The 24548-nt window shown below is 37.9% G+C and overlaps 1 protein-coding gene across 2 annotated transcripts in view; it reads left to right on the top strand.

Annotated features, from left to right (window-relative positions):
• ETFA (electron transfer flavoprotein subunit alpha) overlaps nt 1-24548 on the top strand; it is a 40867-nt gene that overhangs the window by 13626 nt on the left and 2693 nt on the right. For both annotated transcript variants that reach the window (XM_032990471.2, XM_032990472.2), the window contains exons 2-10: nt 2220-2369; nt 4190-4271; nt 4372-4454; nt 5972-6071; nt 7252-7362; nt 8524-8625; nt 9425-9493; nt 10531-10613; nt 22654-22719. In XM_032990471.2, coding sequence (XP_032846362.1) covers nt 2220-2369; nt 4190-4271; nt 4372-4454; nt 5972-6071; nt 7252-7362; nt 8524-8625; nt 9425-9493; nt 10531-10613; nt 22654-22719 — 846 coding nt within the window. The remainder of the gene's footprint in view (nt 1-2219; nt 2370-4189; nt 4272-4371; nt 4455-5971; nt 6072-7251; nt 7363-8523; nt 8626-9424; nt 9494-10530; nt 10614-22653; nt 22720-24548) is intronic.

The following is a 24548-nucleotide window of genomic DNA, read 5'->3' as shown; positions in this document are numbered from 1 at the left end:
CCTCTTCATTGACTCATTGCAGATTCTCAGTTTTCAGGCTCATATGTGTCTGGATGAATTACCCTCTGGTTTTACTGCAGAATCCTTATTATAAAAAAATTCAGCTTGTTTTGGTTTTGTTTATTTAATTTTTTTTTTTTTTTTTTTTACATTTGTTAGTATAATAAAATTCAGACTTGCACAGGAAACTTATTTGTCGTCCTGCATATTTACCCAAGAGCTAGATTGTGACTTTTTATTTTAAATCTGGTCTTGTATTTTTGTTCAGAAACATCATGCATGTAGCCATCAAGTGACCTTCTGGTATGCAGTTCCCACAAATATAAAATGTGGGTTTATCAGTTTAGAAATAATACCTAGGTAATACTGTAATATCCAGTCTGCTCAAGCAACAAGCATTGCTGTTATTCTTTTTGGCTAAAAAAATTATTTCTCAGTTTATTCTAGAATCATTTGACAGAATGATGTAGAGCCTCTCTGGTGATGCAGTATGTATTTAGGGAAAAGATCATAATATAGTCAGAATTAAGTGCGTGTTTAAAATGCATGCGGTTCCATTTGGAAGTCTGAAAACTTCAGAATCTTTCAGGAGCGTGGTCCACTTTACTCTGCAACACGACTATAAATCATTGGAAAAGTGGGCTTCTTGCCACAAAAGCACGGATTTATTCTTCAAACGGTGACTAAAATCTCATAACTTGTATTGTAAATGATGTCTGAAACATAATCAAAAATATGGTGTCTGATCTATATTGGCAATAAATATTTTGTTACTGGCAATTGGCTTTAAACGATCTTAGAATTTTTAATCATAACAAGTAACCTTAGGCATAAAAGGTGAAACGGAGAGCACTTTTACAAGAATCTTTATTGTTTTAGTCAAAATGACAAATTACGATCCTGATTCTGCAGAAACTTATCTTTGTATTTATGTTTTTACACTGTGATTAGCTTCAGGGAAGTCCTTGGGATTTGCTTTTGCTGTGTGAAGTTTAGCATATTGGTAGGCTTTGTGTGGTTGAAGTCCATATCCAAATTTTGGCCTCTCAAATTTTCTGAAGTTTTTTTTTTTTTTTTAGTTTAGGGTAAGTCCATATCTGCTGTGAGGGGAGATGGGGTCACACTATATGTTTTAAAAAGTAGTGTTTGTCTGCGCAGACCTTAGTGTTGTGTGTTAGTGCCTTGGTCATATTAATGAATGTATTTAGTTTTCCATGTGTTCCATATTACATTGATCATAACTTAAGTCTTGATTTAGGCTTTATGTAGGAGAAACAAAGACTTGAAGGATAATATTTGCATTCCTGCCCCAAACCCTTCCCCTACTCTAATATTAGTCTTGCAGGAATAATACTTTTTCCAGGTTCACCTGAAATTTAGAGCGAAATGTCTCAGAGCACAGGATATTTTGATTTGGTTTCCTGGCAATTCTTTGCCTTTTACTTTTCCTTTTTTTTTTTTTTTTCCCCTTTCATTTATGTCTTAGGAGTTAAAGTCTGCATGTGGGTGGTAAATTGGTCAAAATTAGTATTTAGGGACCATGAAATTGTGGTGGTAGTTTCAGTGGTCAAGTGCTAAATGTTTTGAAGGAATATAGAAAAGATGAGCTTGATGCTTATCAAAAGTTCTGTTAGTGTGTTTTCAGGCTGTGAGCCCTTGCTGCATAATTGTCATCCTGCCACTGCATACGATTTTGTCTTTACACATAAGGAATTTAAAAAGTGTGTTCTGTAGCTAAATTTTGTCTAGAACACGTGGTTAAAAAAAAAAAAAACAAAAAACCAAAACCGAAATAACCCCCAAGAAAACAGTAAGTAAATATTTATTTGCTACCCTTGATTTCCTTGTGTCTCAGTCTTGCTGGTCTGACCTTCACTCTTCAAGGTACTTAAGTTGATCAACTGAGTTTGAATATAATGTATTAAAATGTTTTTCTTAATATTGTTCAGTAGTTTCCTGTGGAGGTTTTAGTTTAAACACAGCATGTAATACATGTGCTGAAGTCAAGCAATCTTATACCTGTTATTTTTTTAACACCTTATGTATTCTGCCTACTTAATAAAATTATCGAGGTCTAGGCTATTTTGTTTGACAAGTGTTTTACAGTTTTTGTATTTGATAAGTTTCTGTAACACATTGGAAGCTCTTAGGAACAGTTTTTTTACTTAAATGCTAAGTATCAAACGCCTCTCTCTCTTCCTCTCTCCCTTTCTTCAAAGGCATCGCTGCTCCGGAGGTTTCAGAGTACGTTAGTCATAGCAGAACACAACAATGAGACTCTCACACCCATTACACTAAATACTATCACTGCAGCAAAACGTCTTGGAGGTGAAGTTTCTTGTTTATTAGCTGGTACCAGCTGTGACAAGGTAGGAAAAACTATTTTCATACGAAGGAAATAATGAATGCAGTGAAACAATACTTGGCAGCATCTTGATCAGCCCGAAAAATAATCTGTAGTGAAGAGGAACTGTGCCAGGAATTGCTAATCTGCTGGAAGTGTCCTGCACTTGAACTGCTTCTCTTCTGAAGTGAAAATATGGGTATAGATTTCATTTAACGAGGGAGAATATCCGTATCAGTTGATAGAAGTTTAAGCAAGGAAATTTTTGTCTGACTAAAAGACAATTAACTTCTTTTAAAAGAGTATTTCCCTGTTAAGATTGAAAGACAAATACTGCAATGCTAAGAACTTGGAAAGAAGCTTGCACTTGTTCAAATGAAAACCAGCAAAAATGAAACAGCACAGTGACAAATAGGGCTTCTGAGCATCTCGCTTTTACTAGTCAACTACTAGTAGCGTAGTAGTGAGAGAGTGTGCTTGCAACCTAAAATTCTGAAATTAGTGCTTCTTGGCTTTATCATATAGCTCACATCTAAAAAAAGCATGTTGTATGTTAGCTGTTGTACTGTTAGTCTACTTTTTATGTGCAAAATCTAGAGACTATAGTTAGTATATTAGTGACACTTTTCACATCAGAGTACGCTGGAATAACAGTAAAAGTACAAATAATTATGCCTACTATAAACAATAACCTAGTATGAAAAATAAATTCTGAAAGCACTCGGTAGTTTCTCATGCCAGAGGCATACTCATGGCAGCTAATTCACAAATAGGTGGACAAATCTCAGTGGCTAGTCTAAACAGAGACCTAGGTGTTTGAGGTAGAGACCTGGAAGCAAATATTTATCCAGATCAAAAAAATGGAAAAAAAGGAGGAGGGAAAAAAAAATAAAAAATTTGCCTGATACATCTGTCTTTGAGTTTCATTATTCTTTGGCTCTTGCATAGTAGAAAAATGGTTGGGAATAGTTTGTTTGTTTGGTTTTTAGTACTAAGTATATGGTGTCTATTTGGCAGTCTGTCATGCTGGGAAAAAGTAATTTATAAAAAACAAAGGTTTGGGGTTTTTAAGTTTCTTCATAAGAATCTGTGTTGATAAAAGAGCCAGTTACTCAAACAGATATGCTGTAGCAGCTATTATGGAATTTTTGTTTATTTCCTCTTAATTTTTGAGAGTAAATTGATACCCGGCAAACTCAATAAAACTACACTAGTTCTGGGACGATGCATGTGGTCTCCAGACACTGCTGTCAAGTCCTCTTCTCTCTGATCTGCAACAACCCTTTTATCATTTAGACTTCACTTCTGCAAATTTAAAGGAAAAAAATGCATAAATATAGAATTGAAAATATACATCACATCAGTAGGCAGAGAGTCATCTGCAAACAAAGGATTGCTCCTAAATTTTGGACAAAGATCATAACATCACTCTACATTTGTATTTGTATTGTATGCATGTACGGTAAATGCTGACCCATTTAAAAGAAAGTTGGATTGTTTTCTTGATGATTTTATCAGAATATTGAGCAATAATCCTTAAGTGTGATTGCTATCAGCTGTTGTAATAAATCATGACGTTGTATAATCCTGCATACAGGAGGCGAGCTTTCCTATGTTTGGTTTGCTTTGTAGTTTTCTTAGGAAGTTCATTTTCATTATCCTACAAGGTGCTATGCTGTGAGTCAGATCTGCATTTTGTTCTATCAGGTGTGATTTTGAAAGTCATGTACTTTTGTGTTCCAGTTTTGACAAATCTATGGGCTGTGAGTTCTTTGCAGCAGGGACTCTCTTGTTATTTGTTAGTGGTGCCTGTTCTAATACAAACTAATTCATTTGTAATCATAGGTAGCACAAGAACTCAGCAAAGTGCAGGGTGTCGCAAAAGTTCTAGTGGCCCAGCACGATGTATACAAGGGATTTCTAGCAGGTGAGAGTTGTTCTTACCTATTGACAAAAGAAAAGGTATTTATATTTGTGATTGAAAATAAGATAGCTGTAAATTTTGAGCAATATATTTTTATCCTCAGAGGAGCTGACTCCCTTGATTTTGGAAACTCATAAAAAATTTAATTACACCCACATTTGCGCTGGAGCATCTGCCTTTGGGAAGGTAAGTAGATCAAAGTGTATCAAAAATTTCTTGTAGAAAAGAGGCAGAGACACTGTTGTATATAAGAGGGTGAATCAGAGGCCTGAGGGAGGTCAGCTGTGGACAGTTTTGAGTTTTCAAAAAATGTTGTAGTACTTTGGTTAAGAGGTCATTAGTTAGAAACACTGATTGGTGTCCGAGTTTTATTATGGGCTGGCTCGGACAAAGGAACAGTGTAGAAGAAATACTTAGTGGTAACCAGCTAGTTCTATGTACACGAGGCAAAATGTGCAATAAAGCAAAAGAAATCAAGTGATCTGAAAGCATTATGAAAATTCTAATGAAAAAGGACAGTAAATTGAGATGAAAAATGTGTGATTTGTATGTTGAAAAGGAAGTGTGCAGACCTATTGGAAGCAAATTTTTTTTTGGAGGGTGGGAATTGCATCTGTGATGTAAGTCATATACAGCGAAAAGTATGCAAATATATATAAGTAGCACAAATCTCAGTCCTAGCCAAGATGGTTTTTAAAGTAAATACAATTTTTTAAAACTTGCTTAAGGAGTGTGGTTTTAAGTATGCAGGGAGCCTCAGCACTAATAATCTGGTCAACGTTGTGGTACAGCTAGATTGGAGAAAAAGGATATGTAAAAATCTTGCTGATGTGGGATGAATAATGACATCAGCCCTCCATCTGACTACTTTCACTTCCGATCAGTATAAATCTGTATACTTGTAATTTTGTAAAGAGAAATCTTTACATACCTTAAGTCTTAGAGTTTTTTATTTTTTCTTTTCATGTTTGATTTGCAGTGTCTTAGTAAAGGTTAATAGCTTTTACTTTAAAGCTTATACTTCCATTTTTGAGTGCTTAATGTGAGTAAAGATTTCAGAACTGGGCTGGCCCCTGGTGTTGTACCGGTTTAGGAGGGGGACAAAAAGCAAGCAAAGCTCTTGCTGTCTTTAGTTTCTTCATGATTTATGTTGCTCTTTTTATCCTCTTTCCTATTCCTAAAGGTGCTAAGTAATTTTTCAGAGTCAATTTCAGTGTAGGAGAATAGATGTTCTAATATTAGTTTCTTTAATAATAATTTTTTGGCTTTTGTGGGGGGGAGTGCAGGGGTGTTTTTCCTATTGTCTCTGGTAACTAGCTTCTGAAAATGCCTTTTTTTTTTTTTTTTTTTTTTTTCCCCTCTTGAAGTGCTAAGAGCTCAGCAATCCATAATTGTCAATTTTCTGAGTAAATTGCATCTATATTCAGTTTTAAGCTATTGAGGCAAATAAGCCTCCTAATTTAAGATATTGACTTAAGGGTTTACTTATGGTAAGTCTCATAAAATGTCTAATGTTATTACAGTAATGGGATTTTATTTGGCTGCTAAAGCTACATGAGTAGCCCTACAAAAATCTTACAGTTGTATGTGCCTTTTTACTTAGCATTATATAAAGTTAAAATCAGGACAACAAGCGTTCTTTTACTGGCCGTGCACATTTTACTTAGCATTTACTTTGCTAACTTTTCATCTTTAACTTCCAGAATCTTATTCCCAGAGTGGCTGGCAAACTTGATGTTGCCCCTGTTTCTGACATTATTGAAATTCAGTCACCGGACACTTTTGTGAGAACTATCTATGCAGGTGGGTAATTGCAAATGGTACATGGTATTTGTGCAATAAAGGACCCAATACTGATAATTTTTCTACGTAATCGTGTTGTTAAATCCTTGGAATATGATAGGAATTCGCACTTTACAACCTGAATTGCTGTGGTTCATAAAAATGAAACGTGGGTGTGATGCTCCATGTGTGAAAAAGCAAATAATCCCAACAAATTTGGTACTCTCAGTTAGAAACCAAGCCTATCGCTAATTAAAAGAATTTGGTAATTTTTATACATAGTAGATTTCTTTGTTAATGTACTTCTGATCAGATTTTGTAAAATGTAAGGCATTAAGTTAATTGCCTAGCTTTATTTAATATGACTAGCATTAGTTCTAGTTAAGATAACACAGGGTTATTTTTCCTAATTATGAAAACATTGTGCTAGTTATTTATCAAATTTAATTGACTTAATTTGCGATTCTTTTTTCAGTCTTGTTTCTCTAATGCTTGTCTGACACTGTGTTTTAATTTAAATATGAGTTCAGTAGCTTGTGTTTCTTAATTTTACTGTACTAGATTGTACCAACGTGGTATTACTTTTTGAGTTACATTACCAGAATGAGGTTTTGTGTTGCATTTTTAAGTTGCTTCCCAGTAACTTACAGTTTCAAGATGACTTTGTTTATTAATAGCTGGTGTTGCAGCATTTTTCTCTTAGTGTTCCCTGCAGTCTCCAGTGTGAAGTAAAGACCTTATATCATTGAAAGAAACACAGTCCAACAGATACTCGGGCAGGCCTCATTATCTTGTGTTCTGATTAATTCATGCAGCAGGATAAAAAAAAGTAGCTTGAATTATAGACACTTTATGTTTAAGAATGACACTTTCAAAGTTTGGGTTTCCCCCCCCTTCTGAAATTTAACATCTCATTCATAACAAATTTGAATGCTCTGTATCCTTGAAAAATAGCAGATTTGTTATCATACTTGAGAAACAGGAAGTTAAAAAGTAATGAAAATATTTGTAATCTGCATTTATTAAGTGCCTAGGTTTCAAGTTTTAGTAATCTAAAACTGAAATTTTGGAAAGTAACTTTCTGAACATTGCCTATTCTAGTAGAACTGCTAGTGTGTTTCTGATATTAATTTTACTTGTTTTTTAAAAAGTATAGTATGTCAGATTATCTTTAAAAATATTATGTGGTCCCATTTTTTAGGAAATATTCTCTGCACTGTGCAATGTGATGAAGCGGTTAAAATATTTACCGTACGGGGAACTTCTTTTGAGGCTGCACCAGCAAGTGGTGGTAGTGCCAGTTTAGAAAAGTGTGAGTATTTGTTCTGTTACTTCCTTGTTTCATGTAACAGAGTTAGTTTTGTTCACTGTGTGGTGTTGTTTTGTAGAAGTATTTGTTAAACTGATTGTCATAGTCATAGCTTTATGCTTTTATTATGGGTAGTTGCACTCTTTAGTGATGTCTCATAAGGGAAGATACGGATTATCTGCTCACTTGCTAGTTTTTCTTTGACCAGAAATGGAGATTATCAGTGCCAGTTTCACTTGCTACTTAAATCTCTGCCACTGCAATCTTGGAACTTTTCCTTATTTAAAGTTACAGCTGTTTGAATAGCCCGATTGGTTTTCAAGGCAAGATTGAGCAAAAATAAGTGTCAGCTGTTTTGATTTAATCAGTTGTATTTCAACTGAGAAAGGTCATTTAGGTCTAGCTAAATTAGTAGCAGTTTAAATCGATTTGAAAACACCTAGGTGTTGTTTTAGATCTGTTTTAACTAAATCAGTTTATTTTAGTGAAGCCAGTGTAGCTTTGATAATAAAGAAATGCACTCACACAATCACAAAACAGTTGAGGTTGGAAGGGACTTCTTGAGATCATCTAGTCCAGCCCTGCTGGAGCAGGTTGCCCAGGACTGTGGCCCGTCAGTATTTGAGTGTCTCTGTGGATGGAGACTTCACAGCCACTCTGGGCAACCTGCTTTGGCATTTGATCGCCTCAGCTGTTTTTCCACCGTGGGCCTTTTTGTGACTGTGCTGCTAATCCAGCAGAGGCAGTTATTAGTAACGTGCTGCATGTGTGTCTGTCTCCCAGTCCTCCTATTTCTCTGAGTGGCTTAGTACCTGCCCCTGCACTGTCTTGTGTAGCATAGTATACTACTCAGTTGGCTTGCTTGCCTGTGTTAATAAGAATCAAAGTTATTATGGGTAATAATATCTGGGTTGATATCAGTGTATTACTTCTACAACAGCCCTTCATTTCAGTGCAGCTTGTACTATAGGTTACGTAAGCACAAGTAATGAAAGAGTCTTGTAACTCAGAGCCACAGAGCAATTACTGATAGTAGTTAAAAGCTGGTGGTAGAATTGCTTATAGAATGAACTTCTGCATTAAGTTTAAGCTCAAATGTAAAGGTTGAAAATACACGCTTTATCCTTTTTCTTGCGGATGTTTTTATTGGTCTGATGAATGCAGTAACCCCTCCGCCGCCTGTTGGTCTGTCTGAATGGATTGAGCAGAAGTTGACAAAAAGCGATCGACCAGAGCTTACGAGTGCAAAAGTGGTTGTATCGGGTGGTAAGTAGATAATATTAAGTGTGTTATGTTGCATTTAAGTAATAGTACAAATAATACCTGTAGCAGAAGATTATAATGTGATCCACTTAAAAAAAAATATTATGTTGTAATTCTGATATATGGCTTAGGGGCCAGTGGGAGCGCACACATGTGTGTTCTGTGAAGAGACAAAACATGAGTTTAACATATGCTAGTGGGCTTTTTTTAAGAACATTGTCGTGTTTGGTGAGTCCCTTGAAAATTACAGCAATATGAAGTGGTTTTAGATACAAATCTGTCATGTTTAAAATTATTGCTAATCGTTACAGGCAGTCCAAACAATATTATGTAATGGCTTTGATTTTAAAAAGCATTATGTTTGTATTCTGCTCTTCAGGTATAAAGTGAAGCACTGTAATTATTACTGTATGCCTATGGCTAAAAAAATTTTTCCTTAGTTATCCCACTGTAGAGTTTTGTACCTAAAGCCAGCAGAGGGAGCACAAATTAGTGTTAAAAAAAAAAAAAAAAAAAATCCTGTCTCCCGATTTCAGAGAATGATCCGGATGGTGCTGCATGCAGGAAGTAAACTAGACGCAGTGGTGTTGCTTTATACATATGAAATAATAATATTAAACACGAAGATAAATGCTAAATCGTCAAATAATAAATACTATCTAGTAATATATCCAAAGATACTCTATGCAAGTGTATATTTGTGCCTTCGAAGATACAAATACTCATACAGAAAGTTTATGTAGTCAATAAAAACATCATAAAAACATCTCCTTTCTTAACTTTGTTTTGGTTAACTTTTGAGGGAGAGGCTTGAAGAGTGGTGAAAACTTTAAGTTGTTGTATGATCTTGCGGATCAATTACATGCTGCAGGTAAACTCCTTTTCCTCATTTTTTTTAACCCTGGTTAAGGTATTTAAAAAGGTTACATTAAAAACAGTGTTCATCTTAAGTCTTTTATTTTCATGTCTCTATCGAATAGTTATTAAAATCCCATTAGTTTAGTAGTAAAGTTTTGTCTTGTCCTTGTGGTCAACTGTTTATTTAAATGCCCGTGTATGAAGCAAAATACTAAACTGTAATATTCCCTGTCTTCCCCAAATCTCCGGAACGCAAGCTCACAAACAAAAAGTGAAGTTGCATAAATTAAAAAATGGTCTTGGCTCACTTTGAAGATCTGATATTTTCTTCGTACATCCTTATATGCTACTCCTTTACGGAATCCCTTTCACAGGTCTTGTAGTTTGCGTGGCTCTGTCTTTTTGCTATGCTTTTGTATTAACAGGAGAAAACAGACCATATATAGTGTTTCAGCAAAATATTTGAAGGAAAGGTTGGGGGAGGAGGAGGAACTGTTTGCATTAACATTTTAACTACATTAGTTTTAGACTTCACATGTAATAACAGATTTGTAGATTTACATGAGTGGCTTTGTTTTTAAATTGGTGGCTTCGCTGACTAAATGTCCATGTGGCCTTTTCAAGTTCACTTTGATATTTTTCTTTATTATGTCTGACTTTTGAGCTCCACAGCAATACAAGATGGCACATGTGTTCTATTCAAACTTGGAGGAACATTATGGGAAGATACTTATGGGAAAATCCTCTTTTGACAAAGCAAGAAGAGAAAATAATGGAAATATGCCAGACTGAAATCCTCGGTTTTAAATATATGGCCCTTTGGTGCTGGGAGTAAGGATTTCCTGTTGCTTATGAAGTGCATTAGCACTTAGTATTTGGAAGTTTCAGCCAGTGGTATAGAGAGGGATTACTCTAAGAGCTTTTAAGAAGGAAGTTTCTAAATACGTGGCCTTAGTGTGGGACTCTTCAGTAAAATACGTGTGCTTTTATGGTGATAGAAATTTGGCTCAATAATATTTTAAAACATTGGAAATATTTTCTTTCAACTAGTTGGAGCTTCCCGTGCAGCTGTTGATGCTGGCTTTGTTCCTAATGACATGCAAGTTGGACAGACGGGCAAAATAGTAGCACCAGTAAGTATGGAAATATCTTTCATAAAAGAGCTGTGTTGTTTCCTAGCACACATTTTCCTTCAAAGCAAATGCTTAGAAATGAGCTAAGTCTTAATACTGAGCCTAACAGGAAAATCTTAGCGTGCCCATTGTGCTCTTGTCACTTGACCATGCGTTTGCAAAACAGCAGCAGCAAGCTGTGATGTAAACTTCTACTTAGGGTCAATCGGAAGCGTTTTGCAGACAGTTTTGTCAGAGGTTTTTGCATGCTGGATTTTTTTCACTGTTGACTGTGCTGAATCTTCTTTAGTTTTCTAACAGCCGTCATTGATACAGTAAAAGATGTCATTGCCAACATAAACTTGAAACTATACTGATATGTGGTTTGATCTCTGGGAAGTGTGTTTTCATTTTTTTTTACAAGTGATGATTTTTTAAAAAGTTTTGTTAACAGTAACTGGACTATTGCATTACATTCTAAGCAAAATTTTTATAAGAGATGTAAGTGCAAGAAACTTGAGAGAAACAATCTACAGGTTGGCTGCTGTAGAGTGAAATATCAAGAAGGGCATACTCTTGAATGGCTTAATGTTGGGAAATAACCTGCTGCACATCTTTTCTGCCATGGATCCTGATACCACGGAGGACTGATTTATATCCCTGTGTCTTTCTGGATATGGAGGGGGCCTTATTGTCAAGTAGAAGTCTGAAACTACTTTAATTGTTCTTTATGACCTGGGGAAGTGTGGGGAGAGTGGTAGGTAGATAAAACACGCTTGAGCGTTTGTAGATAAGAAGGTAGAGATGTTGCTCATCTCCATGTGGGGTAGAATGTGTGCTAGCGTGTACTGACACGGGTAGGGGATGGTGACTAAGGATGTGGGCAGGTGTGGCAGTCTGTCAGATGTACGCTTTGAGCTACATAATCGAGGAAGCATTTAGCCTTTGAGTGTGTATGGTAACAGAAGGCACCAAAGAGCAACTTTTTACATGTTAATGGTTTATTGAGGCCAGGAAGGGAGAGTGAGATGGAACTTAGTGGAGAAACCTGTCATATTTCAACTGCAGCATTTACCAAATGACAATAATTTAAATAATGCTAACAAGCTGTACATGTCCAAAGCCTTGATGGGATCTGAAATGTTTTGCCTTTGTACCGTGAAGAGCTGCAAATTTGAGAACTTCAAACCATGACCATTGTTTTTCCAGTAATACATCCAGCAGCAGAGAACAGTACTTGAAGATACCAAAGACAGGAACTTATGATTCCTGGAGTCTGTCAGTTCCGCCTGCTGGGTTTTGTTGAACAAGACACTTCATGATTCTGATTTGTTCTGTCTTGAAATGTGGATAGGGATGTTTGCTCTTTTTTTTTTTTTTTTTTTTTTTTTTTACTTTTAAGTCCTCATCAGAGGCTTTCTAATACTAGCCCTGTAGGAAATCTACATGATAACCAACTGTTACAAAAACCAGCTTCTGAGAAACAGACCTATTGATGAGACTTAAGGTCCATCTGGTTGCATATTGTATCCTTCCTAACTCTTGATAGCAGTGATACTAACCTCTGCTATTCAAGAAAGTTAGGAGGCTTTGCAGATTATAAATGCAGCCCCAACTCTTCTTTCTGGAGATTTCTGTCTTTTGTGCATAGTATGTAATTGTTATTTTTTGGACGTAGTACAGGACAGCTGTAGCCCCCACCATAATAGTTTCTCTTTGCTAAGGGAACGTTTGTATTTAAATATAATGCGCTTTCTTTTGATCACACGGTAGGCATGAGGTCCGACGTATTGCAGCTGTAGGTCTCGGCAAAATAATCAACACTAATTCAGGAAGTGCAACTGCAACATATGTGGAAATTGCAGACTCCAAAGGAGGCAGAGTTGGTTGTCATAAGGAGGCAATCTTCAGCTGGTTGTTGCGTACCCGGACCTTTGAAAACCAGGGAGTAGGCTGAGTGTCATTGAACTGTGTATTTTGAAAGGGCACGAGATGAGGCTGACCAGCCTTAGTTCTTCACTACCCAAAATACCCATTAATGAAGTAGAGAATGCTAATTTGAAGACAGCTCGGCTCTGGTTTGTGTGTCTTGAGGCTCAACAATGAACATTCTTTCCAGAGTCAAGGGCGTATAAACAATTTTGTTGAAACAAAAAAAACTAGTTTTTGATGAAGATATAGTGCCGTAACTTGCCACAGATGGCTTGTAGCAACATGTGGAAGTCATAAGAACATACAGCGACATCATAGGATCACATCAGTGTCATCGTTGTCATCTTCTAGAGGATTGTTAAAATAGCCATTGCTCAGTCAGGACTGACTAATGAATGTTTAACTATGATGTCAGTAAACTATCCCAACTGGCACAATTGCATGGTGCTACATCTTTTTGTCATCAGGTTGATGCATTTCTCTCATTTCCCTTCACAAATACTTATTAAGTAATGAGTTATGCAGAGTACTGAAAATTATATGTCCCTTCTTTCAACTTGTTTTAGATATTTCTTCTGGATCTTAAAATACATGTGAGGACAGCATGCAGTGGCTTAGAAGTATAGAAAATATTTTATGTTAATTGTAATGAAAGTGCAAGTTGAATTGATACTTAAGCTCTCAGAGCTGCTGATGAGAGGAATTAGTTTTTTTGGTGTGCTGTATAGGTATCTTAAATATGAGGCAGTTTAAAGCTGCAAATTCTTAACTTGGCATTCCTAACTAATTCACTGTCTTTTTGGTACTTTAGCTAGAAAATTATTCTGTGTAGCGGAAGATAGCATTCACTTAAAGAAGGAGTAGAACTGAACTTCCTTGCTGAGATCAAGATTATACGGGCTATTTTAACAATCCTCTAGAAGATAACTGCTTTCTCTTCTTCTGAGGTATGCTTGATGTCAATAGTTCAGGGAGAAGTCAGGACACTTTATCTTCAGAATTGCAGAGTGGCTTTGTACGTTGGTTAGTTATGCTAGCTGAGACCTGAGTTTTGCGTTAAGTTTTGCTCTCCTGTTGATGGGGAGCATGCCCTCCTGGGCGTGTGCGTTTTTAGGCAGGGGAAGAATCCTGGAGAGAAGGAACTTGGAGTTTGAGACATACTTGCTTTCCTGTGCAGCTGTTAGTTTCTGATGGGAAAGTATCTTAGTGTATGCTCTTACTCTTCTATTAATAGTCTCTGGCCCAGTCTCAGTGGAGGATTGGAATGCATTGTTTTCAAGGACTCTAGAATTGGGTCGTTTTTGAGACTATGGAGGGAGAAGAGCTACAAGCTCAGGAAGAGGGGAGGTGCTGCTTCTGCTGCTTTTCGTGTATGGCTGCTGGGGGGTGTTTCTGTGCTGATCATTGGGTAAGAAGGTAGTAATCTAAAAGATCATCTTATTTCTTCCCCCGTGCCTTTGATTCTGGATTTGGTGAAGGAAGGATAATTTTGGTCATTGGTCCTTCAGTAACTGCATGACTGGCTTCATTTATAAGAGTGCAGCCCAGACAGTGCGTCACAGGACTTGAGAACCACACAGCCACAGCAGCTTTCCTAAAATGCTGGTGTACTAATGCATGAACAAACAGCCGGACAAGAAACAGTTGTAGTTCATTTTGCTTAAGTAATGAAAGAATGCAGCTAATTAAGGAGTACTAATTTAATCTTCTTTCTGTTTGAGAATTAGTTCTCTACAGTACATCTGCACTTCCTTGGATCTCTAAACTGCGAGCTTTTGTTCATAGTGGAATTTATGCATTTTGTTGTTTCTTGACTGGATCCTTGATAACTTTTTTGGTATAATTTTATTCCAGGTGTAACAATGTTTATTTGGTGTGTTATTTTTGTTTCTGTTAGTAGCTTTTTTTACCTGTTGATTTCAGGTGATTGAAACTTCTGTTTAAACATTCTGTCTTATGTAAGAGAAGGCTGATTTGTATTATTTGATGAGTGGAAGGAAGGAAATTTTTAGGCATAAGTGGATATGTTAAAATATAAAATGTTACCTTCCTAATTAAAGGAATAATTTAGTATAGTCAATGTCTTTAATCAGTGATAACCACTTTAGGAGCGTTGTTTGTTTTTTGTTTTTTGTTTTTTTTTTTTTTTTTTTTTTTAAATTTAGAAACCAGTTGTTTTCCAGTATTTTTTATATGCAGGTGTTCTGCAGAAAAATTAAATTCAGTTCTCAGATTAAGCACTGTATTTAGTTTCTGTTTTGAGAAAAAAGCCCTTGTAAGAACGCTTAAGTTAGTTGGGTTTGGATAAAAATGTCCTTTTCTTGAGTGTCTACTATGAAGTATTAGTTAAGTATATCCAGTTAGAAAATACTAAATTCCTGGCACAAATCAAGCCTCCCACCACCACCCCAGAGTAAGTGCTCTTTTTAGATCAGAAATTTCAATTAGTCAGGGGTGTTAGTTTTCACAGTAGAAATCTTCCCTGTTCTTTCTATCTTGTTCAAAAAAAAAAGAAAGAACAAAAGGAGGGAGGAGAAAAAATAATGTTTTTCAGTTATTTACAACTTCTATAAATGGAACAGGAATGCTTCATGTATTAGTTCAGTATTAGCTTCCCTTGCCCTAGGTATAATTAGCAACATTTGTAACATGCAAAGTAGTACGTAATCTTTCTCATGAACTTGCGTAATTTGTCTGACTGTTGTGAGAAAAGGAAAGCAACTGCTATAAGCCTTAAGTAGCTCCTGCTGGTTTCCGAACTGTGATATTTCAGTACAGATTTGTGAGGAAGGGGCATGTAGGGGATGATTGAATACCTACAAATAGGTGTATCATGCTACTTTAGCTGCCATCTGGGGGTATAAAAAGTACATTCACAGGACTGGTAGTTACTGTGTGGAACCTGGAGGCTTCCTTCTGGAGCAGCATCTGATTCAGGTGGGAAATCCTACACTGTCTGCAATGCCACTAGGCACCTATGTTTGGACACCCAAATTGTTCCTATTTTCCCTTGTGTCCTATTCTAATTATATTCTCCCTTTAGCTTTTGAGGGAAGATGAGGTTGTACTGCAATTATGTTGCTCTCGACTTTTTCCCCCCAGAAAACAAAATCCTCAGTGTCACAGAGAGTTGCTTTTTTTTTCATAAAATATGTGTCATTTTAGGCTGTTTATTTTGTTATCCTCTGAGCTTGTGAGGAGTCTGCTGCTGCCTAAAAGGCATCATTCTAGTATAATCTCTTCAGAGTTTGAATGTTCACTTCGGACTCTTTTATTTTTTTCCTCTGTTGAAGCCTGTTGTCTTTCAGAGTCCAGTTCTATAGCTTCTTTAGCTTTCTTTATGGATTTTCCCAGCTGGCAGTAGGGAAGACGTGGCCAGACCAGTATTTTACAACTGTAGGACTCAAGGTGTTCATCCAGGGCTCGCCACTGGTGGACCATGGCTAGAAAGTCTCACCTTCACCATCTCAGACTTTATTGCGAGGTTTTCTTCTTGAGGATGGTACAGTACAGAGGGTCCATCCAGCAGGGAAAGTGCAACCAGGCAGAACTCCTTTTCTTTTTTTTTTTTTTTTTTAGGTTTTCAGTTGCTACTGTCTTGTTACTTTCAACGTTGGGCACAAAATACTAACAGGTGACAAGAAACTGAGATGGAAAACTCGGGAAGAAGTTAGGAAATACATGATGTAGTAATAATTGTCCTGGATTAAAGGATTGTGCTAGAAATGTGAAAAGATTGTGCAGAAGGCAGATGCATTTGGATAGAGCATGTGCTGAGAAGCCTTGGGTGGGGAAGGCAGATAAGAATTCAGTGTCATTCTGGTTGGACTGCCAGGAGTAAACTTGCTGACATGCTTAGCTTCCGTGCTTAAGCTTCGATTTCATACCAGAAGGTGTCTCTGGGAGTGATGGACTGCAGGAACTTCAAAAGGAAGGCAGATTTACAGCTATCAGGAACTGACACAAATAATGAGGGGAAAAAGAGGCACGCTAAAGAGGTGCAGCTTCAGTTACGATGCTGAAGAGTGCTATGTTGGTTCAGTGAAAGGTATGAAAGCCATGGAAGAACAGAAACAATTTAAAGTCTGATATTAGGTAGAAAATGGAGGAATGGGATGAAATTAGTAACCGGAAAAGGAAAGCTGTGTGGCAAGGAAGCGTTTCCTGGCACCAGAGATACATGAAGGTGCAGAATGATCTGCTACAGGGCAGTAGAATTCCTGTTGCTCTGCTTCTTTTACAGGAGGATGGGATGCTTTCTGAACTCGTATGTGCCCCAGCAGTTTGCTAGACAGTCTCTTTCACTGCAGCGAGTGGCTTTTTGTTACTTAGTTGTCATCTTCTTGCTTTGGGAGTAGCAGGAAGGGAGAATAATGTGATTGTCTTTTACGTTATTCCTATATTTCGTATTTCTTTATGGTGGCAAAGCAATCAAATACTTCACCTAGCCTTGGTTTTGTTTTCTCTAAAATGCATGAATAATTCGTGGTTTCATCACGTAATAAGTGGATACCAACTCTTCTTCAGTGTTAGTTACTTCCCATCACTTTCTTAGGGATCATTTGCATGCTTAGGTTAGCATATCGGGTAGGTTTTGCTTCCCTTCGCTCTCCTGTGGGGAAGTGTAGGGAAATTGAAACAAGGTATATTTTACTCCAGTATTTCTGTTCCTTTTTGTTTTCTGGCTCGTACCTAAAATTACCAACAACAGAATGAACTGATTAATTCCCTTAGCTTCATGAGAAGTGTCACTCCTGTCATCTTGATTGTACTCACTTTAAGAATGTTCTACTTGCCTGTCAATGGTAAGATCGTTGTTATTTCCTAATTTGTTGCACGTACAAGAGAGAATTGAGATATTAAAGTTTGTCTGGTCAAACGCATGGTACATAATTTCTCCGAACTTCAGCTGGCTTCTCTGTAGGGGTGTGTTAGTTGTACATTACATTGGTGGCTTTTATCAGCAGACCAGCAGGTACACTTTTCATTGTATAAATGGTTGAGGCTTTTAGGTAGCTAGCAGATGGGAATAGCGTTGGGAAAACTGACTGTGCTTGGGAAGTTGTTTTTGGAATATCTCCTCTGATAATTCACTATTGTTGAAAAGTAGCTTTATAGTGGCAAACTTTAGAGAGCTGTTTGTATGCAGCTGGGACTGAATTTACAGAGTACCTTTCTCTGACTTGCTAAAAAGCTAAGGATTGACAACCCCTTTCATCCTGCATTATCCAGGATAGCTTTTAACTCCAAGAAAACTATGTTCGCAAATTGATGCTCTGCTCCTTTGGGGTTGGTGCAGAAACATTAAATTGTACTAAAATATTCATATGTGAGTGCATTTAGCTGAAAGCAATTGATGTGCTTTTCCCTAGAGGGAGGAAAAAAAAATATTGCTGGATGGTACTGCGCTCCAGCAGACACCCTAACCACGCTTAAGAGTAATTACATAGCTTGGCTGATCAAAGGTTCTTAAAGTGAAAAAGAAACTGTAGTTTGGATATAGTCTAGTAATGCGTTTCTTGAATGGAACATATTCAACTGCATCAGAGTAGTACAGAGTGGATAATTGTTTGATGTATGGTGCGATATATATATATATATATGAACCAGCGTCAAGCCAGCAAATATTTTATTAGGTTAATAGCTTGTAATTGGAAGGAATCTCTTGTATGAAGCAATTTTCATTACAAAGGTTTCTTTCTAATTTCATTGTCCTTTCACTCTGGCAAAGCAGATAAAATATCAGAGCTGCCTTTAAAAAGAGTACGTGTGCCAGAGAGGTTTATTAAACTAGGCTGTTTAAAAGCATGCTGCTGGTAGGATGATAAATTGATGTACACTGAAGGTTTTCAGCGTAATTCAAATATTGGCATAAAAATCAATAGTGGCTGACGGCATGCTTGCTAAGTAACTACCTCATTTGTGCTGCACCTGTGGATGCACAGTAGTCTCTTAGAGCAGCAGTTGCAACTAAAAACTGTTCTTGTGGTTCTCTTAAGCAAATGTACCTTAACTGCTCCAGGGCAGCCGAAGGAATTTTTAAAATATTCTCATAAGTAAAAATGAAGTAATATTCTATGCTACAAATTACTCTATAAATAATTGGAAGAGTCAATATGCACAGGAAAATAACTTCATTGGTATATTGGTAATTATACTCATCCACATATAGCACTCTTGCGACTTTTATCCAAATTGTATGTAACTGGCTGTAGGGATTCTGGAGCCAGTTGTGCAAATCTGTGCACGTAAAGTCTCACGGACTTGCTGTAGATGCTAATGTGTAAGTTGGGTAAGTTTAAAGCACAATAGGAATTTAGGGGATGGCTAAGGGGGGATATTTTCATTGTAATGACTGGCACGCAATGACTCTCAACAAGACATACCACGGTTGTGTTTGTTGAAAAATCAATACAAGGCTAGGTTAATAATTCAAAAAGCAAATGAGAAGTTGAATTCTTGTTTTGGAATCTTGCCTTTAAATAGGATGAATTTGGGACTTGGAGTTTGGTTGGGTTTTAGGGTGGTCGTGATGCAAATCTGTGCTTCAAAACTTTGAGGTCTTTGTCGGGGTCCTGGCTCCCGCCGGAGTCTTGTGGGATATTGTGTGGCAGGACGAATGAAAACACTCTTGGCCTTTGTGCCAGTTTGCTTGCAGAATCAGCTTTGGGTGCTGCTGCAGCCCTTGTGAGAAGCCTAATGTGTATGTTACATGCAGATGCTCCCACCTTCACGTGTCCCCATTCCTGACATACCAAGCCCTTGTCTCTAAGTACTTCCTGACGGTGCCTCCCTGCTCTCTGCTTTGTGTGCTCATAGGCTGTTGGGTCCGTTCAGCTTCCTGCGCTGTGTGTTTCCTCCACTGTGCACTTTCTTACCATGAGCTCTCTTCTCCGGTGGCCCTTCCCCTGTGCGTGCTGTCCATTTCATAAAAAATAGATTTGTGACATGGCTGTGACATACGCACAGTCATTATTTCCTGTGTGAAATTAAGGTACTGTGAGGCAAGGCAATTGTTTAAACTGATACCATACCCTTCTACCACCAAAACTTTCACTTCCCTTGGCTTTAATTGTTTTTAGGATTTCAGAGCAGCCGGCCCCTTGGTTACAGAATCTTTGTGCTATTTTGTTACACGGTTCTGGTGTGGCACAGCGCAGGCAGCAGCCCTTCAGTGAAAACCTGCCTGTGCACAAAAGCCAGAAAGTTGATAAACGCCACTCCACGTCCTGGACTTTGACATAGGTGCCTGTAATTGTATTCCATGGCTCAGACACATGAAAACGGTAATGAGAGCAGCTTCCAAAAACCAGGGACTTGCATTTGGTGTAAAGCCATCTTTGCTGGCACCCGAGAGGTGCGATCCAGGCCGTGATTCACCCAGCGCTTTGTGCCTTGGCATGGTTCTCCTGCGTAGGTGAGCTCAGAAGAGCTGAGATCTCCTTCCAGAGCTGACGGCGCTCTCTGCTGCGGCGGCAGGTGTGTCCGCGTGACGCAGCTGGAAGCGGCCCTGCTCTCTGGTACAGACCTGCTTTCTCTTTACCTCCCACACTTCACAGTGCTTGGGGCTACAGTCCTGACTTGGGACTTTGAACACTAGCACAGTAGAAATGATAGTATTCAGCAAAAGGCAGGATAGAAGTTAATGATTTTGGGAAGAATGCAAAATGAGGGTAGAACCCTGAAAATAACTTAAGAGATCTGAATTTCAGAGTTGTCTATGACTGAAATGGTCGTCTGGATGACCAGTTGAATTGTTTCCTTGAAGAGCACTGAGCAGTCCTGAATCGTTATCATTCAGACCTTGTGGGTCCTTTGCGTCCCTCCTACTAAATTGTAAAATAGATAAAAAGTAATATTTAAGCAGGCAAATCTGTTTTACGGTATAGAACTAGTGATAAGAAACACGCTGCCCTGTGTTCTGGATGAAAACATTACTGAAGCGATCTACTGTGTTCCAGCCTGCTGAATGAACCAGCTATCTTAGCCAGAGAGCCAAAAGCATATAACCTAGAAGGGCACGGCTTAGATGCATAATAAAAGTTTTTTTTAGATAAGCCTGGTTATTTACATATGTCCTTTTAATGAAACATCCTTGTCTTTCCTAGATATTTTAATAGAATATGTTCATAGGCATCTGGCTCTCAATAGAATATACAAATAGGCATCTGGCTCCTGGTTAGTTGGATTCTTTCCAAAGACTGAACTTCACAATATTAAACAGACTGATAAGAGTATCTGGTAGTCTAGATGACTGGCACTTAATGAAGAGCTCTTAAAAAAAAAAAAAAAATCAAATTACAGTAATGTGTTTTTTAAAAAGAGATTGTATTAAAGACTACATGATGTTAGAATAATTTCTCTTGCGACATCTGTTCTTTTCTATAATTAAAATATTGCATTCTTACCATGCATTCTTATATGGACAATATTGTATTACGATGCAGCTGTGGTGAAAATGGATTGACCTCCAGTAGTAATCTACTCAGTAAAAAGCTATTGAGGCTAAGAAATTTGAGTGTCTTCCAACAGCTGTATGTTTTTGTGGAAATACATAGACTAGATTCTCTGTTTCAATTTCAAAGCAAGCCTTTTTAATAGGAAATACTTTGTTCCTGCTCTGTTTTCCCTCCCCTGCAATTTTTACAGGGGAGAGCTTTTGTAGAAAAGTGTAGAAAAGCATCATAAATTTTATTTATCTATTCCTATTTAAAACCCAGCGTAATAGGTGAAATCTGTAGCAACATCAGAAAGCAATCATCTTTTTTCTTTAATTGATATAATGACTCTCAGGCCTGTACAGAAAAAGCAGTCTCTGCATGGTCTCCGTATTTGAACACCTTCATTTGCCAGCCTTGTCTGTAGGTCTGTGCCTGTTCCACAGCTGTGCTTTGTTCTGTCACATTAAAAGCCACTTAACTGTAATGCACATCTTCAGCTGCACACGGAGAAGATTTTTTTGACCATCTTACCCTCCCTGGCCCCAAAAATAATCTCCTGAATCTGAGTTGTATGTTCTTAAATATGGACTAACCTTGGTATTTTTAAGAGAAATTCTGTTAGTATTTGAGGTTGCATCTTTCCCAAGCATGTATGAATACCACCTTTTAATTGGTTTTGACAGATGATCCCCTAACTAGTTTTTTGTGTTACAGTTCCCTCTTATTGAATGAGTTGGTGAAAAGTACTTTCTTTGGTTTTCCTCTGTACAATTAGGTAGCTAAACAGTACAGGTTTGACTGCTACTTGGACTTGTGCTGGTGGGGAAACTGTCACGGAGCTGAAAATATACCTGATTTTGGATAGATTATAGCCTGGATGACTTTCAGCCTGAGGGGAAAAAACTACTTTTCTGCTGTGACTTAAAACTGTTCATATAGATCTGTTTGCCTATAAATTTTCATCTATTTCGAATGTAAGTCTCTGCGGAGATGCTGGAGTGGGAGCCCCCAAGTGTAAAGATGTGCTGCGTGTTGGTGCCTACCTGGGGAGCTCTCCTTTCCTCGTCCTGGATGGGAGTTGATAGGGAATGGGGGCAGAAAAGCTTTGGGGCATCTGAACATTGAGGGTTGGGGTCAATAATAGAAAGTCACTGCAAGCATGTAGTGCACTAGCCCACTTCAGTATCTGAAATGTTTTATCCTGCCTTATGGGAAACTTTTTAAAGGTTTAAACACCTGAATTTCAGCTTATTTAAAGGATCCTAGAGGCTTCAAACAAAAAAGCCTAGGTCTTTTCTTTAGGCGACTGCATTATCCATTTGTAGGTTATCTTGCTGAACATTTGCTCAGGGAGTCTCCAGGGTCATGAGTAACACTGATTGCCATGTCCTCTAGCTGAGCAGGGTCTTATGTTTGATGCAGATATTTCTTTTTTTTTTTTTTTTTCTTCCTTTTTTTTTTTTTTTTTTTTTTTCTTCTTTTTTTTCCTTCTCATCTGTCTTTGCCAGATGCTCCTTTGGGATTCTCCCTTTACAGTTACATTGCGTCCCCAAGTGGGGAAGGAAACCAATCATCAGCTGCCTTGAATATTGAAAACTACTGCCTGTAATTGATTTTGAATAAGGTTTGTGAGAGCTGACTGAAACTGTCATGGGTACCAAAAATGTCTCGTTCTTGTTTTCTTCTAGGAACTTTATATTGCCGTGGGAATATCTGGAGCAATCCAACACTTGGCTGGGATGAAAGACAGCAAGGTATATAAAGATGGATGTGCTAGAAACGATGCTTGAGGAAGGAAAGGAGTTGACTTCCTTGCTTTTACATCATTACTTCAGCCAGGTCTCCAATTGCTTTTCATGTTAAAATTGCCAGTTTGGCTGCTTCTTCAAAGCACGCTAGCCCTCTAAGCCTTGCCAAAAAAAGATACTGTGGCAAAACATCTAACGTGGTAGGAAACCCGTTGCACTACAACCCAATGTGGTAAGTAGAAGCAGCTAATTGACTTTGTTTATTTAAAAAAAAAAAAAAAAAAACCAAACCACATATACCTGAATTCTATACAGTAGTTCTATTTGCGTTTATTTCATGACGTATTAATTCATGCATAACAATGCAATTTGAATTATGAACTTACTATTCCATAAAGTAAGATGTCTCTGACATTTCTGCATTTAGCCATTCAAATGGAAACCTATTACAAAATGGCAGTAAAACTTTAAAAGGTTTAACTAATTGGTTGCCAAAACAAATAATCCAAAATTGGAATTGCCACTTTGGTCCACAGTGTGGAGTTTGGAAAGAGAAGCAGAAATACCTGCTGAATCATACTACCAAATATCAAAAGCTGAAGGTTGTCCTGCCTCCCTGCAAGTAGTTTTAGGAAAAGGATATGTTGTTTTTTTTTTTTTCCTATTTCCAGGGAATGAACTTATGCTTTCTGGCAGGAACCAAACCCAGAACTCTGAATAGCTTACAAAGCTGAGGAAATGGTTTGCGAAACTTTACAGGCAGGTCCTGGTGTTTAACCAGTGACAGACCTAGTGAGTTTATGTGGCTGGTAACAGTCCTCACGAGCCAGCCTCTGTGGTAGGGTGATTTGCGCTTTCTTACAATTTGGTTCTTTTTGCAAATATTATTTAAACAATATTGGGGGAAAATCATCTGAGCTGGATTTGGGACGCAGCACCCTTGTTGTGGCCTCAGTCTTCTGCAATCAGGGACTCGGGTGGTGTTAGTGTTAGTTGACACAGTGGAGAAAAAGCGACCAAAAATTGGAATGAAGGTTGGATGGTGAGCAGGGATGAAGGTCACTACTGAGAAGCGCGAATCATAGTATCTCTCTGTAGCAGTGTAACCTCACTGGTTTCAGCGGAACCGCGTCGCCGTGGTCTCCTCTAGTCGCAGCGCAGCACCGGGGAGGCGCCGGGACAGTCAGAGGGCGGGAGGGACCCAGAGCAGCGCTGGTGCGGCACCGCCCCGGGCATCCTCGGCTCCTTCCGGGCTCTGCTAGGAGCTGATGGTCCACGCTATTAGGAGTATCTTTGTTTTGAGGCGTTTAGGCTCCAACTGTGCTTTTGGGTGAGGGAGAAGATGGGCGGGTGGGATTAGTGTCAGCTACTGAGAAATGCCCTAAATTTAAAGCTGCTTAAAACTTGACCTGACCCTGTTTGTATTCACCTCTTGCCTTGCCTCAGTGAAGGCTACTGGCAATGCTGGGAGTCTGTTACTTTAAGTGCCAGAACTTCCTTTGATATAGAAATACTGAGCAGCAAAATACCGTCCTGTACTGTAACAGCAAAACCTCTGGGTTTTTTTGCTTTTCCAATGCCATGTTTGACATTTTGAGATGTTCTTTTATAGGGAATAAGAACAGATAAGTTTGTTAATGAGATGCATACTTTTAATTTCTCCAGTATATTGTAGTTTTTCTAGTATAAACAAAAATGTGTATTGTAAAAATCAGTTTTACATACTTGTGTTTGAAATGTGTTCTGCTTTCAGCTTAGCCAAAGCATATAGGTGGTGGTGTTACTGAAAAGATCCAGTTTTTACAAAGAAAGAATTATGAAGCCATGGGAACTCC

This window comes from Tyto alba, unplaced genomic scaffold (genome assembly GCF_018691265.1).
Source record: "Tyto alba isolate M040663 unplaced genomic scaffold, T.alba_DEE_v4.0 Super-Scaffold_41, whole genome shotgun sequence".
Lineage (NCBI taxonomy): Eukaryota > Metazoa > Chordata > Aves > Strigiformes > Tytonidae > Tyto > Tyto alba.
The sequence above is the reverse complement of the archived record's forward strand: the minus strand, read 5'-3'. Positions and strand labels throughout refer to the sequence as shown.